The sequence below is a fragment of the Cherax quadricarinatus genome, chromosome 47, assembly GCF_038502225.1.
Source record: "Cherax quadricarinatus isolate ZL_2023a chromosome 47, ASM3850222v1, whole genome shotgun sequence".
Taxonomy (NCBI): domain Eukaryota; kingdom Metazoa; phylum Arthropoda; class Malacostraca; order Decapoda; family Parastacidae; genus Cherax; species Cherax quadricarinatus.
Window position 1 is genome coordinate 2470345 of NC_091338.1, and position 18175 is coordinate 2488519.

Here is an 18175-nt window from a genome sequence, read left to right on the forward strand (position 1 = left end):
CAACGTAGTCTTAGTGAGGAGAGGCTGTATTTCAAATGCCTTAAAGTGTAATTCTGGAGTAGCTACTACCACCAGCCTCTTGATCTAGGGAATTGGATCTGTGCTCCAGTTCCCTGAAGTGAGCCTGAATACCTTCCACCCCCCACCCCCTGCATGCACTGTACAATCCTACAGGTTTAGCGCTTCCCTGTGATTATCATATCACACTACCACCAGCACTAGGAACTTGACCATACAGTGGGTGTGAGAAAGTATATGCAAGGAGACAGCCAAAGGTTTGGCATATTCATGTCAGTGAGCATAAACATGCCTGCCATACTAAGTTTATAAAATACAGTAGAACCTCTACTTGCGAGCGTGTCCACGTGCGAGTTTTTGCAAATACGAGCAGTCGATGGGTCGATTTTTTGCTTCCCTACGCGAGCAAAATTTCCACAAGCGAGCAGACCTCAAGGCAGGTTCCTTGACACTGGTGAGGGGCTCTTGCTCTTGATCTCGAGAATTGTATCTCATTTGTTTGTTGGACTATCTTACTGAAACTTGACTTAGCGCTTCTTTTTGATTATAATAATAATAATAATATTGAAACTTGGGCAATGTATGATGGAAAGATGCTTCTTAACGTACACCAAAAATGAAAGAAATCTAAGCATAAACAATGGAGTTCACTTCTCAGCAATTAGCCACCCCTTAGCAGTAATTTTGAATGGTTTTTATGGTTGTATTCTCATTTTTTTGGGGTCTCATTTGATAGAATAGAAGATATATTTCAGAAATAGATGCGATATTGATTGCTTTCACGACGAAAAGTGCTTTGAAATTGAGCTCAATCTAGGACAAATGGTCAACTGCTTGGCTGTTTCAGAGTCGTGAATGGGATGACATTTATACAATTATTGCAATAAGGAATAACAGTAAATCTTATATTTTTTGTGTGAATAAAAATTACAAATTATATAATATGTATAATAATATATATATATATAATAATAATGTACTACATATAATAATTATAATAGATGGCTTCAAAAGGTCATCACTTGATGGCAGTGTTTACCACAACAATGAGGGAGAGGTTGTGGCCACCTCCACCTGTTACACAATGACATTTTATTCATTCTAGCGTATATATGTTTCTATGTTATTCATATTGTTTATTATGTCATATTAGATGAAGTGAGAGATAAATAAGCCATAGAGTTGATATTAGCAAAATTATTGAAGTACAGAATTCCACTGGAATGGATTAACTGCATTTCAATTAATTTAAACGAGGAAAATTGACTCTGTAAACGAGCAAATCCAGTTGCGAGCAAGGTCATGGAACGGATTAAACTCGCAAGTAGAGGTTCCACTGTACTAGTTTTTCACAAACATTGTCAACTTCTTAATAAAATGGAATGATGCTAAATTAATGAAAGATCTGTAAATATGTCATTGCCTTGAAACCAGCAATAGCCTTAGCAACAGTTGTACACAACATGCACTGTATGACCCTGATGGGTTTAGTGCAGAGTTATGATTATAATCATGTACATAACATGGAGCTTCAACATTTACAGAGTTTAGCACAACTGATTTTTGGACATCAGCAGTTGGCTAACATCAAATACAACTTGGAGCACCGTGCCTACACTACACCTGACTTCTAGTAGTATTATACATTTCTGTTTTTGTCTTTGTATTGGATTGATGAACAGCCTGGTGGGTGAAACATCAACTTAATAAAGCTACCTATGTTGCCCAAGTGTATGTTATAGCACCTTATTCCTGTATAACATGGAACTTTAGAGAAACAATTTTTTTTTTTTTCAACAAGTCGGCCGTCTCCCACCGAGGCAGGGTGACCCAAAAAGAAAGAAAATCCCCAAAAAGAAAATACTTTCATCATCATTCAACACTTTCACCCCTCTCACACAATCACTTTTTGAAGAGGTGCTCTAAATGCAACAGTTTAGAAGCATATACGTACATATAAAGATACACAACATATCCCTCCAAACTACCAATATCTCAAACACCTCCTTTAAAATGCAGGCATTGTACTTCCCATTTCCAGGACTCGAGCCCGGCTATATAAAAATAACCGGTTTCCCTGAATCCCTTCACTAAATATTACCCTGCTCACACTCCAACAGCTCGTCAGGTTCCAAATACCACTCTTCTCCATTCACTCCTAACACGCTCATGCACGCTTGCTGGAAGTCCAAGCCCCTCGCCCACAAAACCTCCTTTACCTCCTCCATCCAACCTTTTCGAGGATGACCCCTACCCCGCCTTCCTTCCCCTACAGATTTATAAGCTCTCCATGTCATTCTACTTTGATCCATTCTCTCTAAATTACCAAACCACCTCAACAACTCCTCTTCAGCCCTCTGACTAATACTTTTATTAACTCCACACCTCCTGATTTCCACACTCCGAATTTTCTGCATAATATTCACACCACACATTGCCCTTAGACAGGACATCTCCACTGCCTCCTCGCTGCAGCATTTACAACCCAAGCTTCACACCCATATAAGAGTGTTGGTACTATCATACTTTCATACATTCCCTTCTTTGCCTCAATAACATTTTTTGTCTCCACATACCTCAACACACCACTCTCCTTTTTTCCTTCATCAATTCTATGATTAACCTCATCCTTCATAAATCCATTCACTGACACGTCAACTCCCAAATATCTGAAAACATTCACTTCTTCCATACTCCTCCTCCCCAACTTGATATCCAATTTTTCGTTACCTAAATAATTTGATACCCTCGTCACCTTACTCTTTTCTATGTTCACTTTCAACTTTCTACCTTTACACACACTCCCAAACTTGTCCACTAACCTTTGCAATTTTTCTTTAGAATCTCCCATAAGCACAGTATCATCAGCAAAAAGTAACTGTCAATTCCCATTTTATATTTGATTCCCCATAATTTAATCCCACCCCTCTCCTGAACACCCTAGCATTTACTTCTTTTACAACCCCATCTTTTTTTTTTTTTTTTTCAACAAGTCGGCCGTCTCCCACCGAGGCAGGGTGACCCAAAAAAGAAAGAAAATCCCCAAAAAGAAAATACTTTTATCATCATTCAACACTTTCACCACACTCACACATTATACTGTTTTTTGCAGAGGTGCTCAGAATACAACAGTTTAGAAGCATATACATATAAAGATACACAACATATCCCTCCAAACTGCTAATATCCCAAACCCCTCCTTTAAAGTACAGGCATTGTACTTCCCATTTCCAGGACTCAAGTCTGACTATATGAAAATAACCGGTTTCCCTGAATCCCTTCACTAAATATTACCCTGCTCAAACTCCAACAGATCATCAGGTCCCAAGTACCATTTGTCTCCATTCACTCCTATCTAACACACACACGCACGCTTGCTGGAAGTCCAAGCCCCTTGCCCACAAAACCTCCTTTACCCCCTCTCTCCAACCCTTTCGAGGACAACCCCTACCCCGCCTTCCTGCCCCTATAGATTTATATGCTTTCCATGTCATTCTACTTTGATCCATTCTCTCTAAATGACCAAACCACCTCAACAACCCCTCTTCTGCCCTCTGACTAATACTTTTATTAACTCCACACCTTTTCTTAATTTCCACACTCTGAATTTTCTGCATAATATTTACACCACACATTGCCCTTAAACAGGACATCTCCACTGCCTCTAACCGTCTCCTTGCTGCTGTATTTACCACCCAAGCTTCACACCCATATAAAAGTGTTGGTACTACTATACTTTCATACATTCCCTTCTTTGCCTCCATAAATAATGTTTTTTGACTCCACATATACCTCAGCACACCACTCACCTTTTTTCCCTCTTCAATTCAATGATTAACCTCATCCTTCATAAATCCATCCGCCGACACATCAACTCCCAAGTATCTGAAAACATTCACTTCTTCCATACTCCTCCTCCCCAATTTGATATCCAATTTTTCTTTATCTAAGTCATTTGATACCCTCATCACCTTACTCTTTTCTATGTTCACTTTCAACTTTCTACCTTTACACACATTCCCAAACTCATCCACTAACCTTTGCAATTTTTCTTTAGAATCTCCCATAAGCACAGTATCATCAGCAAAGAGTAACTGTCAATTCCCATTTTGAATTTGATTCCCCAAAATTTAATCCCACCCCTCTCCCAAACACCCTAGCATTTACTTCCTTTACAACCCCATCTATAAATATATTAAACAACCATGGTGACATTACACATCCCTGTCTAAGACCTACTTTTACCGGGAAGTAATCTCCCTCTATTCTACACACCCTAACCTAAGCCTCACTATCCTCATAAAAACTCTTTACAGCATTTAATAACTTACCACTTATTCCATATACTTGCAACATCTGCCACATTGCTCCTCTATCCACTCTATCATATGCCTTTTCTAAATCCATAAATGCATTAAAAACTTCCCTACCTTTATCTAAATACTGTTCACATACATGCTTCAATGTAAACACTTGATCTACACATCCCCTACCCACTCTGAAACCTCCTTGCTCATCCGCAATCCTACATTCTGTCTTACCTCTAATTCTTTCAATTATAACCCTACCGTACACTTTTCCTGGTATACTCAGTAAACTTATTCCTCTATAATTTTTACAATCTCTTTTGTCCCCTTTCCCTTTATATAAAGGGACTATACATGCTCTCTGCCAATCCCTAGGTACCTTCCCCTCTTTCATACATTTATTAAACAAAAGTACCAACCACTCCAACACTATATATATATTGCTGTATAGTCCTTGTGGCTTAGCGCTTCTTTTTGATTATAATAATAATCCAACACTATATCCCCCCTGCTTTTAACATTTCTGTCATGATCCCATCAGTTCCAGCTGCTTTACCCCCTTTCATTCTACGTAATGCCTCACGTACCTCCCCAACACTTACATTCTGCTCTTCTTCACTCCTAAAAGATGGTATACCTCCCTGATCAGTGCATGAAATTACCGCCTCTCTTTCTTCCTCAACATTTAAAAGTTCCTCAAAATATTCTCGCCATCTACCTAATACCTCCATCTCCCCATCTACTAACTCCCCTACTCTGTTTTTAACTGACAAATCCATACTTTCCCTAGGCTTTCTTAACTTATTTAACTCGCTCCAAAATTTTTTTCTTATTTTCATTAAAATTTCTTGACAGTGCCTCTCCCACTCTATCATCTGCTCTCCTTTTGCACTCTCTCACCACTCTCTTCACCTTTCTTTTACTCTCCATATACTCTGCTCTTCTTATAACACTTCTGCTTTGTAAAAACCTCTCATAAGCTACCTTTTTCTCTTTTATCACACCCTTTACTTCATCATTCCACCAATCACTCCTGTTTCCTCCTGCCCCCACCCTCCTATAACCACTAACTTCTGCCCCACATTTTTAAAACTATTCCAACTGTCTTCAACCCCCCCACTACTCATCTTTGCACTAGCCCACTATAAATATATTAAACAACCATGGTGACATTACACATCCCTGTTTAAGACCTACTTTTACCGAGAAATAGTCTCCCTCTCTTCTACACACCGTAACCTGAGCCTCACTATCCTCATAAAAACTCTTTACAGCATTTAGTAACTTACCACCTATTCCACATACCTGCAACATCTGCCACACTGCTCCCCTATCCACTATCATATGCCTTTTCTAAATCCATAAATGCAATAAAAACTTCCCTACCTTTATCTAAATACTGTTTACATATATGCTTCAATGTAAACACTTGATCTACACATCTTTAGATATCTTCTTTCAACAAACCGGCCATATCCCACCGAGGCAGGGTGGCCCAAAAAGAAAAAAAAAGTTTCTCTTTTTAAATTTAGTAATTTATACAGGAGAAGGGGTTACTAGCCCCTTGCTCCCGGCATTTTAGTTGCCTCTTACAACACGCATGGCTTACGGAGGAAGAATTCTGTTCCATTTCCCCATGGAGGTAAGAGGAAATGAACAAGAACTAGAAAGAAAATAGCAGAAAACCCAAAGGGGTGTGTGTGTATATATATGCTTGTACATGTATGTGTAGTGTGACCTAAGTTTAAGCAGAAGTAGCAAGATGTACCTTAAATCTTGCATGTTTACGAGACAGAAAAAAGGACACCAGCAATCCTACCATCACGTAAAACAATTACAGGCTTTCGTTTTAACACTCACTTGGCAGGACGGTAGTACCTCCCTGGGCGGTTGCTGTCTACCAACCTACTACCTAGATCTTTAGATATATTCTTTATTATAGCCCAATAGCCCTTTGAGAGGGATGCCTTGATGGTATAGAGCACTTGATCTGAAATTGAAGTCCACCTCTCCTATACATCAAGCCTGACTGTCTTCCATCCTTCATGCACTGCAGGACCCTTACGAGTTTAGTGCTGCTCCATAATTATAATATTAATCTAACAAGAGGAAAATAAATACAATGTTTACCTCAGCATCTGGTTGATTTTTGTGAAAATGGTTCATGTTCTTGAACTGTGTTGAGGAATTCTTCAGAACTGTCTTTAGAGTGTCGACATATGCTGTACCAATGTCAGTTTCATTCAAAGTCAAGTCACCCTGAAAGTAAAGTTGTACGTTTAACTAAGAAAATGTTTATTAAACACAAAGACAGTTTACACAAAAAAGCATAAACTACAGTAAAAATTTGAACCAGGTTATGCAGTAAAATTTAGGAATAACCCTTTCGTTGTCTTGTACACAGATCTACGTTATGGACACCAGGGTCACTTGTGTGAATCTACGTTGCGAGTTCAACTCCCTCAAATATACTGCAAGTGGTAAATTTTGGCATGACAGGAGAGAATGGGTCTGTGTGGCAAGTGTGCAGTGTGAATCTAAAATGCCTGATAACATTTACACCATCATACAGTGGAACCCCGAATATTGGCCGCTGTGTTTATTGGTCAAATCATATTTAGGCTGGTGTTTGGGCGGAAATTTTGCTCCGTATTTGGGCCAGTGCCTCTCAAGTCAGCCGTATTATACGCATCAGCCCGCCTCCCGCTGGGATGCCATGCATTGGCGAGTCAGTCTCCCTATGTCTCAGTGAATGAGCATATACTCTGAACATTCATCCAAACATTTCCTTAAAATCCATTGGTTTTTGTACTTTTTTATTAAGTGCAACTGTGAAATAAGCCACCATGGGCCCAATGGAAGATGCAGAGGCAGGGAGTGTAGCAGGGAGGCAGGAAGTGTAGCAGGCAAGCAGGGAAGTAAACCCAGAGAGGGTTTTGATACCTGAAGTCTTTATGGAGGGGGATTCCCCTTCCAAACAATAATCAGTCCTCCCTCTCTCCCCCTCCCTGTCTTCTATAAGCCAACAAGAGTCTTCAATAAAGGTATGTAATAGTGATTTAAATGTTCATTTATTTATTTTATTTAGTTCTCATTGTTTTGTGTATGTAAAACTATAATTCATCCTTAAAAAATGGATTAATTGTATTTACATTAATTCTTAGGGAAACATTGCTTCGAATTTAGGCCTACCTTCTGGAACTGATTATGGCCGATATTCGGGGTTCCACTGTATATAAAGTGCTTAATACAGCTTGGCATAAAAAAATAAAAAAAAAAAAAATAAAAAAGTAAAAATACACATATAGCACTGGTTGCCCCCTTCCCTTACACAACTGCTGTGTGAAAACGACAAAAAAGTGGAAAAAGTACCGAACATAACAATTGAAAACCACTGAAAAGAGGGTGCCGAATACATGGAGCCCCTCCTGTATACTATACATTATCAAAATATTCCATATAATGCATGGTAATCAGCCATGAATATGGCTAAGTGACTTCACATGTAATCTGTTGCCTACATGATGACTGGAGAGAAGAAGAAAAAAAAAAAGTACATATCTGTCCTAAGGCAAGCTGGGTGAACCAATCAGCTTTTAGACCTGTAAATAAGCAAGACACGTGTGCAACAGTTAGGTATCTTATTCTGAAACCTTTTGCCTACACAGTAGGTAGGCTTACTCAGTTCAATACAGAGGCAGCAGCAGCAGCAGTGGAGAAGCAGAGACGATGTAATCAGTCCATCACCTTCGAAGATGAAGTTTTGAGATGGGCAGTCCTTCAGCCTGGAGAAGGAGCTCTGCTCCACAGTCTGCAACACTGAAGCTGAAGCATCAGAATGGAAAGTTGTATATTGCCAAAAGTGAGGCACAGAAAATCTTGAAGACAAAAGAGACAGGACCCACTATTAAAAGAATGTAATAATTGAGAGGCAGTGTAGCAAGCCCACTGGGTAGATCCCTCTCAAAGCCAGCCTTTCATTCATAACTAGTGGTCAAGCAACAAAGTTGTCTAAGATGTCCTTTGTACCAAGATTCATCTTCACTGCTTTCTCTGTATTCAACTGAAATAGCCTACTGTGTAGTCAAAACATTTTGGAATAATGATACTTAGACTTTTGCGCATGCGTCTTACTTATCAACTTGTCAGTATTATACACCATTATTATATTCACAACTCTTAGACCTATGCTGAAATATAATGTTTAAATTTCAGTAAAATACATGTATTTAAATTCACTATTGTGAAAACTAGTTGAAATAAATGTAAAACTACGTACTAGCAATTGCCTCTTTATGCATCATACTCCATAAGCCCACCATTGTTGTATGACCCTGGTGGTTTAGTGCTTAGTTTTGATAATCCGTAAGCCCAGCCCCAACTTCAATGATTTTTAGTAGAAAAAACAAGAACTCTAACAAAGGTCCTATCAAATACATCATGTTATCAGGGGCTCTGGTGGCCTGGTGGTTAACGCTCTCGCTTCACACGGCGAGGGCCTGGGTTCGATTCCCAGCCAGAGTAGAAACATTGGACATGTTTCTTTCAACCTGTGTTGTCTATGTTCCCCATCAGTAAAATGGGTACCTGGGTGTTAGTCGACTGGTGTGGGTCGCATCCTGGGACACTGACCTAAGGAGGCCTGGTCACAGACCGGGCCGCGGGGGCGTTGACCCCCGGAACTCTCTCCAGGTAAACTCTCTCCAGGTCTCTCCAGGTAATCAGTCAGTATTATGGCATCCAACACTTATCAGTATTTCCAACAACCAACTCAAGAGTTACATACATACACACTTCTGCATTTATCAAAAGATTTTGTGCTTAAGAAACAGAGAAACTCGCCCACTAGTACAGGCATCTGTTAGAGCCTGTGGGGGAAAGTGACAAGACGTACATACGAGAAAAAGCAAGATTCTACAAACCAAGAATTTGTGAACACAAATAAGTTTATTAACTCTGAGAACTCATAACCCAAAAAGCCATTATGTCTGGCTTCTTTCCATAGGGATTCTTCGAGCATCTTTCCTAGGATAAGACCCACAGCAATTGACTAACACCCCAGTACTTACTGCTAGGTGAATGAGAAGCAGCAGGTGTAAGAAATTCCAACATATCCAGCCATCCCAGGTGTGGACTCAAGTTCTTCAGGAGTGAGTCAAAGGCTCTACCATTTGAGGAACGAAGGATTTTAAATACAAACTGATAGAAAGCATGTCCAGTTCTATACATATGCTGAGGATTTATTGTGGACTCTAAGCAAAACCAAATATGTAATGGGTCTGGCCAAAATCAATCTGCTAAGCAGAAATATCTTTATTACAAATAAATCTTCATCTTTCCTCCCATACAAACTCTTAACATGGTCAAGCAAATACAGTATGTGTAATCTCAAACATCAAAAAATTCTATAGTGATCTGCACTTCAACCCTTCAAGAAATTGTGACTAGTACTCCAACCCTTATTTCCAATCCATTTATGCAGTTCATATTCACATCAAAGTGTTAAGTGTCATATCTACTTAATTGTCTTTACTTAGAAATAATGATATTTAGAGTAGCCGTTGCATGTAAAACTATGCAAAAACTCCTGCTGAAGTTTTAAGTGATGGCTCGGAGTTAAATACATAAGCCATGTGCTTGGGTCTCTAAATTTCAGCTGACTACAGTACACCCAAAAACAAAGAAATAGTAAACTGAAGATTATCCCATAGTAGGAAATAGTTAATTAAAAAATATAAGTAATCTTTTTACATACCTTTCCTGAGAAAGTAATACTATTAAGCAAGTTACTGTCAAATGTAAAACCACGTTGGAGCAGCTTCTTCAGGACATCAAGTCCTTCTTCCCACTGCTTATCACTTGCCTCCAACAGAAACTTGGCCATACCAGGACGCTGCACATACTGACTTCCATACTGCTTGCTCTGAGGGTATATATCAATAATTTAAGACAATACAGTACAGTCATGCCAAAAGAAATAAGTGTTATAGTGTGACTAAAAGGTAAAATTTTAGTATCGAGGGCAATATTCAAATCAAAATTATGTCTTATAACTAGGAAGAGCCAGTTGTGAGTGTGAGGAAAGTTTGTGAGGCAGTGGGTAGAATGAAAGGGGGTAAGGCAGCTAGGATTGATGGAATAAAGATAGAAATGTTAATAGCAGGAGGGGATATAGTTTTGGAGTGGTTGGTGCTATTATTTAATAAATGCATGGAAGAGGGTAAGGTACCTAGGGATTGGCAGAGAGCATGCATAGTTCCTTTATATAAAGGCAAAGGGGATAAAAGGGTGCAAAAATTATAGGGGAATAAGTCTGTTGAGTATACCTAGTAAAGTGTATGGTAGAGTTATTACTGAAAGAATTAAGAGCAAGACAGAGTAGGATAGCAGAGGAACAAGGAGGCTTCAGGAAAGGTAGGGGGTATGTAGACCAAGTGTTTACAGTGAAACATAGGTGAACAGTATTTAAATAAGGGTAAAGAGGTTTCTGTGGCATTTATGGATTTGGAAAAGGCATATGACAAGGTGGATAGGGGGGCAATGTGGCAGATGTTGCAGGTATATGGTATAAGAGGTAGGTTACTGAAAGCAGTGAACAGTTTTTACGAGAATAGTGAGGCTCAGGTTAGAGTACGTAGGAGAGAGGGAGATTATTTCTCAGTAAAAGTAGGCCTTAGACAAGGATGTGTGATGTCACTGTGGTTGTTCAATATATTTATAGATGGGGTTGTAAGAGAAATGAATGCTAGGGTCTTGGCAAGAGGTGTGGAGTTAAAAGATAAAGAATCAAAAACAAAGTAGGAGTTAGAAGATAAAGAATCAAACACAAAGTAGGAGTTGTCACAGTTGCTCTTTGCTGATGACACTGCATTTGGGAGATTCTGAAGAGACGTTGCAGAGGTTGGTGGACAAATTTGGTAGGGTATGTAAAAGAAGAAAATTAAAAGTGAATATAGGAAAGAGTAAGGTTATGAGGATGACAAAAAGATAAGGTGACGAAAGATTGGATATCAAATTGGAGGGAGAGAGTATGGAGGAGGTGAATGTATCCAGATATTTAGGAGTGGACGTGTCAGCAGATGGGTCTATGAAGGATGAGGTGAATCACAGAATTGATGAGGGGAAAAGGGTGAGTGGTGCACTTAGGAGTCTGTGGAGACAAAGAACTTTGTCTGTGGAAGCAAAGGGGGGAATGCATGAGAGTATAGCTGTACCAACACTTGTATGGGTGTGAAGCATGGGTGATGAATGTTGCAATGAGGAGAATGCTCGAGGCAGTGGAGATGTCACGTGTGAGGGCAATGTGTGGTGTGAATATAATGCAGAGAATTCGTAGTTTGGAAATTAGTAAAAGGTGTGGGATTACCAAAACTACTATCCAGAGGGCTGAGGAGGAGTTGTCGAGGTGGTTCGGACACAGAGAGAATGGAACAAAACAGAACGACCTCGAGAGTGTATAAATCTGTGGTGGAGGGAAGGCAGGGTAGGGGTCAGCCTAGGAAGGGTTGGAGGGAGGGGGTAAAGGTGGTTTTGCGTGCGAGGGGCTTGGACTTCCAGCAAGCGTGCGTGAGCGTATTTGATAGGAGTGAATGGAGACAAGTAGTTTTTAATACTTGACGTGCTGTTGGAGTGTGAGCACAGTAACATTCATGAAGGGATTCAGGGAAACCGGCAGGCCGAACTAGAGTCCTGGAGATGGGAAGTACAGTGTCTACGCTCTGAAGGAGAGGTGTTAATGTTGCAGTTTTATAACTATAGTGTAAAGTACCCCTCTGGCAAGACAGTGATGGAGTGAATGATGAAAGTTTTTCTTTTTCGGGCCACCCTGCCTTGGTGGGAATCAGCTGATGTGTTAAAAAAAAAAAAAAATTTACTTCATTGTGTGAATGAGATAGGTAGCCAGTTTCTGATAAACTCAGCCCAGTACCATTCCTTGAGCTGTAGCCCAACACTCTTAGGTGTAACATAGCTTGATTGCTAGCGCACTCAGCTTACACACCGAGGTCTGGAGATCGAATCCTCAGTGTGCCTGGAAAACATTAGGATGTGTTTCTTTAACCCCTAAACGGTCCAAACGTATATATATATACGTTTTAATTTTCCTGCCTCCAAATTTGGCACGACTGGCCTAAGATGCCTCATCAGCATAGAATGGGTCTTAACACTTGGTGTGCACCATATTAAAAAAATCTGGGACCACTTAGTACCTTGTGGTAGCGCCAGTTAAGTTGAGTGCCAGCACGAGCAAACAGTGCAGCAAACACCAAGGATTCACTGATGTAATGTCATATTAACACTCTCCTTCTAAAAGGAAAGTGATGTTAACCCCAAGTTTAGGGTCTATCTCTGTGTCTGTCTCTGTCTATCTGTATCTCTATCTCTTTGTCTATCTGTGTCTGTCCGTCTATCTGTCTGTGTCTCTGTACTCACCTAATTGTGGTTGCAGGGGTCGAGACTCAGCTCCTGGCCCTGCCTCTTCACTGATCGCTACTAGGTCCTCTCTGCTTCCTTAGCTTTGTCATACCTCATCTTAAAGCCATGTATGGTTCCTGCCTCCACTACATCACTTGCTAGGCTATTCCACTTCCTGACGACTGACTGAAGAAGTACTTCCTAACATCCCTGTGACTCGTCTGAGTCTTCAGCTTCCAATTGTGACCCTTTGTTTCTGTGTTCCCTCTCTAGAACATCCTGTCTGTCTACCTCGTCTATTCCATGCATCATTTTGTATGTTATCATCATGTCTTCCCTGACCTTCCTGTCCTCCAGTGTCATCAGTCCGATTTCCCTCGACCTTTCTTCATAGGTCATTCCCCTAAGCTCCGGAACTAGCCTTGTTGCAAACCTTTGTACTTTCTCTAATTTCTATCTGTCTCTGTCTGTCTATCTCTCTCTGTCTGTCTGTCTGTCTGTGTCTCTGTATATGTTTCACACGTACACACAAATACAATTACAGTGGACCCCCGGTTTGCGATGCCATCGGTATCCAATAAATCCGGTATTCGATACATTTTAACGCAAAATTTTGCCTCGGTTCCCGTTAAAAAACCCAGTATACGATTCATCTGAGATGTGTCCACATGTGTGCCAGTGTTTACAAGCCAGCCAGTGTGCTCGCATCTAAGGATACATTCGGTACATTCCATATTATCAGAGTGTTTTTGGTGTTTGTTTCTGCAAAATAAGTCACCATGGGCCCCAAGAAAGCTTCTAATGCCAACCCTGTGGTAAAAAGGGTGAGAATTAGTATGGAAATTAAGAAAGATTTTGAAGGGTTTGGGGCTAACCCTGAGAAGCCTATGCCAGTTGTGGAATCCATTGTGCCTACTTCAAAAATTAAGGAAATGTGTGCAAAGTGGGTTGAACTGCAAACCTTTATGGATGAAAATCACCCTAACACAGCTATTGCAAGCTGTGCTGGTGACTATTACAATGACAATGTTGTGGCCCATTTTAGACAAATCGTAAAGGAATGGGAGGTACAGAGCTCTATGGACAGATCTGTTGTGCGACAGAGGTCCAGTGACTCTCAAACTGGTCCTAGTGGCATTAAAAGAAGAAGGGAAGTAACCCCGGAAAAGGACTTGCTACCTCAAGTCCTAATGAAAGGGGATTCCCCTTCTAAACAATAAGTTCGACACTCTCCCCTCCTCCCATCCCATCAATCATCACCCGATCTTCATTAAAGGTAAGTGTCATGTATTCTATTGTTAGTAGAGTACTACAAACTGTGCATGTCTTCTTCAGTTTGTGTGCATTAAACTTAATATTTCATGTGGTAAAATTTTTTTTTTTCGTACTTTTGGGTGTCTTGAATGGATTAATTTGATTTCCATTATTTCTTATGGGGAAAATTGATTCGCTTTTCGATAATTTTGGTTTACGATGAGCTCTCAGGAACGGATTAATATCGCAAACCGGGGGTCCATTGTATACTTCTTTCTTCTTCCTCCTTCCTTCTATACTCCCGTGTATCCAAAACATTGCTGGGACCTATAAATACTTTTATATATTCCTAGACAATAGTAAATGACCAAGGCACGTTTAAATGTCCACCTGTAAATATGTTTGACAATTTGAGTACAATTTCAGTACCTAATATTAGTGTCAGAATAAAAATTGGTTATGAAATGCCAAGAACTACAATAAATTGTCATTATCAGAACATAAAAATTATATAAAATAATAGAAACGAGAAAAAATGGTATACTGGCAACACTTCTTCAAGCGGCAGGACTATGTTGCCGTCAGGTAAGCATTAAGTGCCAACTTTGCAGCCTCATGTCTTAGTAAGTACTAACTCTAAGTTTTTATTTTAATCCTGTAACAAAAAAATTTCTCCATTTCAATAAAAAAAAAAACTTTTTATTTTTCAAAATATTCGGGGCACTGGGGGAAAGAACGCATATATACGTTTGGACCGTTTAGGGGTTAAGACACTTGCTGCCCATGTTCACCCATCAGTATAATGGATACCTGGGTGTTAGCAGACTAGCATGGGTCGCATCCTGGGGCAAGTGACCTAATCTGCCCAAAATGCTATGTATAACAAGTGGCTTTCTATGTAGTAGTATGTCATTGATGTCAGCTAGGCCATATACCTCGTACATGTACTTGTAGAAATAAAGATATTATTACGGGTTGGCCATCACTAATCCGGCAATCAGTAATCCGGCACTAATTTTGGCTAGCATAATTTAAAATTTCATCAGTATACTGGCTCAGAAATTGTGCAGATGGTTGTAAATCCAGAGCAGTAAGCCAGTGGAGGAGAAAGCAGTGATGAAAATGAGGAAGCTTTAGCAGAAAGTCTATTAACCCTTTCAGGGTCCAAGGCCCAAATCTGGAGTCACGCACCAGTGTCCAAGAAATTTAAAAAAAAAAATTTGTTATTTTTTCTTATGAAATCGTAGAGAATCTTTTTGTGAAGGTAATAAAACAAAAAGTACGAAATTTGGTGGAAAATTTACGAAATTATGCTCTCGCGAATTTTGATGTGTCAGCGATATTTACGAATCGGCGATTTTGCCGACTTTGACTCCCATTTTAGGCCAATTACATTATTCCAATCAACCAAATTCTTAGCTATTTCACTAGTATTACTTCTATTCTATCGATTGAGCACAAGAAATCGCCAAGTCAACTGTTTCAACTACAAAATAAAGTGATCGGAAATTGTTAATTTGGCCAATTTAACACAAAGTTCAAAATATTCCAATTTCAAAATAGGGTCCAGAATGAACAATGTAGGCATTCCTGGCACTAAACTAACATTTCCTCTGTTCATTAGTTATGTTTTGAGGCTTTACAAATAAATTCCATTTTGATTTTTTATTCACATAATGAATTTTTATTCACACCAAAAAATAGAAGATTTACTGTTATGCAATACTGTAATAATTGTATAAATATCATCACCATATTTGTGAATGTATATTAGACCCACCAGCTGACGTGTATTAGACGTGTGAGGTCGTTTGTTTCCTCTTGAATATCGGCAAAAATTTAACATTTCCGCTACTTTGAGCTCAGTTTCAAGCCATTTCCAATGCTAAAACCAATCAAAATCATCTCTATTTCTGTAATATGTCTTCCATTCTATCAAATGAGACCAAGAAATCGCAAATACAACTATAAAAAACATACGAAAAAACACTGCAAAGTTGCTGTTTTAATCGAAAAATCATGATTTCATTTTTTTTCTCTCATTATACACAGTGTGCTGTAGGATCTGTTTTATGTGGTGCACACATACCACATAGATGTATTCTCTCATATCTAGGCCCAAATGTACCACTCACAGTTTATCAGAGTGAGCTGAGCTCATGGCGTAGATCTACGGTTTGGACCCTGAACGTAAAGCCGTAGATCTACGGGACGGACCCTGAAAGGGTTAAACCATACCATGGGTGGGGTTTAAATCCGCGATCACAGTCAAAACTCCAGACCGTCACGTTAGCCACTGGACCAGCTAGCTTCAATAAGATTCATCCAATTAGGTATATTTCTACACCCTAGGAAGGTTAGCATAGGCAGCACTGACCACAAATGCAAGTTTTTGCAAATGAATCTCCCGTTAGCATGGCCGTGACAAACTCTAGCTCAAGTCCCCTCAAAGCCGTCAACATGACTCACGAAATCGTAATGACACTATTGCAAATAAACCATACCAAGGGTGGGGTTCAAACCCCAAGTGGAAATCAAAGGATTCAACACTTATTTCCAGTAGGGTTCTTTTGGTTCCATTGGGGCATCTCTTGGTTTTGTTTTCCAGGATGCAATCAACATGCCTCCTGAAACCCATGTACCTTATTGTACTGATAAGACAAACAGGGGTAACAGGTACTGTGTAAGGAAATATACCTAACATTTCCAACCATCCCAACATCAAACTTGGGTCCTTCAGATACGAACAAAAGGCATTAACAATGAGCCATGAGCCATGAGCCAGACAGTCACCAGGCTGGTGCTAAGGAGTTCTGGCTGCAGAGTGGGGGAACAGTAAGAAGAGGAAAACTGAGCAAGTAGGTGCATGGAAGACTACTTCTTGTGTTCTAGAGAATCATTAGAGTTCCAATACAGAAAGTAAATTATAATTTTTAATAAAATTATTTCATAAAATTGTGTAGCTTACAGAGAAAAGGTAACTGAGGGAATTTCCAAAATAATTCCCTAGGAGGTTCATCATATGCTGCCTGCTTGGTTGACCTTTTTCATATCTAGGATTGAAGAATCGGGACGGGACATCTGAAATACAAAAAAAAAAAAAAAAATGCTAGTCTAGATTATGAACCAATACTGAAGTTACAATTTGTTTATGAAGCTTAGAAAGATAATATACTATACTGAACACTTCTCAAAAATAATTATGGTAATTTACATTACAAATGAGCCCTGACTTAAGTACAGTAGCATATTTAAAGTTCCCCCAACAAATTTGCCCATATACAGTACTTTAAAGTGTTATGAAAGATCAATGTAATGCATCATTTTAATAAAATAAATCATTGTATATTATTTTTAAAATAGAAGTAAGTCATTTACATTGGCCAAGACAAGTTGCATTTTAATTGCCAAAATAAGCATTGTTTGTTACACCGAACAGAATGTGGCTAGTGTGTATGAACCTAATTTACCAACTAAAATTAAAACATTATTTAATTACCTTTTTTTTTTTTTTTAACTCGCCAGCCATCTCTTGCCAAGGCAAGGTGACCCAAAGTAAACGCACTCACTCAATTACTCTTTTTCCAGAAGTGTGCCAAAACCACTATCAGATTAATCTCTGGCTGCAGTATGCCCACCTCCAAGCCAAATCCAGCTAACTGGTTTCCCCGAATCCCTTCATAAAAGTTGACCTACTGACACTTCAACAGCCCATCCATTAAAAGCTACCTGTCTCCGTGCACTTCTAACATGCTCACACAAGACTGCTGGATGCCTAAGCCCTTAAAATTAATCTCTCTTGTACTCTCTCCTTCCAACCATTCCTACAATGACCCTTCCTTCCTCCTCCTGCCTTCTACCCCAGATTTCTACACCCTCATCAACCTATCTCTCTCCATCTTCTTTATACAGTGGACCCCCGGTTAACGATATTTTTTCACTCAAAAAGTATGTTCAGGTGCCAGTACTGACCGAATTTGTTCCCATAAGAAATATTGTGAAGTAGATTAGTCCATTTCAGACCCCCAAACATTCACGTACAAATGCACTTACATAAATACACTTACATAATTTGTCACATTCGGAGGTAATCGTTATGCGGGGGTCCACTGTATACCCAAAACACCTGAAAAAACCCTCCTCTGTCCTCTGAATTATACCTTTGGTTGTCCCACATCACATTT

General features: G+C 39.5%; 1 protein-coding gene across 1 annotated transcript in view; it reads right to left on the reverse strand.

The window, feature by feature from the left end:
• LOC128696556 (ferritin light chain) overlaps positions 1-18175 on the reverse strand; it is a 41775-nt gene that overhangs the window by 3143 nt on the left and 20457 nt on the right. Inside the window, exons 3-5 of the mRNA XM_053787873.2 lie at positions 16960-17072; positions 10081-10248; positions 6456-6584 (exon numbers count right to left, since the gene is read on the reverse strand). Of these exons, the coding sequence (XP_053643848.1) occupies positions 6456-6584; positions 10081-10248; positions 16960-17072 (410 nt within the window). The remainder of the gene's footprint in view (positions 1-6455; positions 6585-10080; positions 10249-16959; positions 17073-18175) is intronic.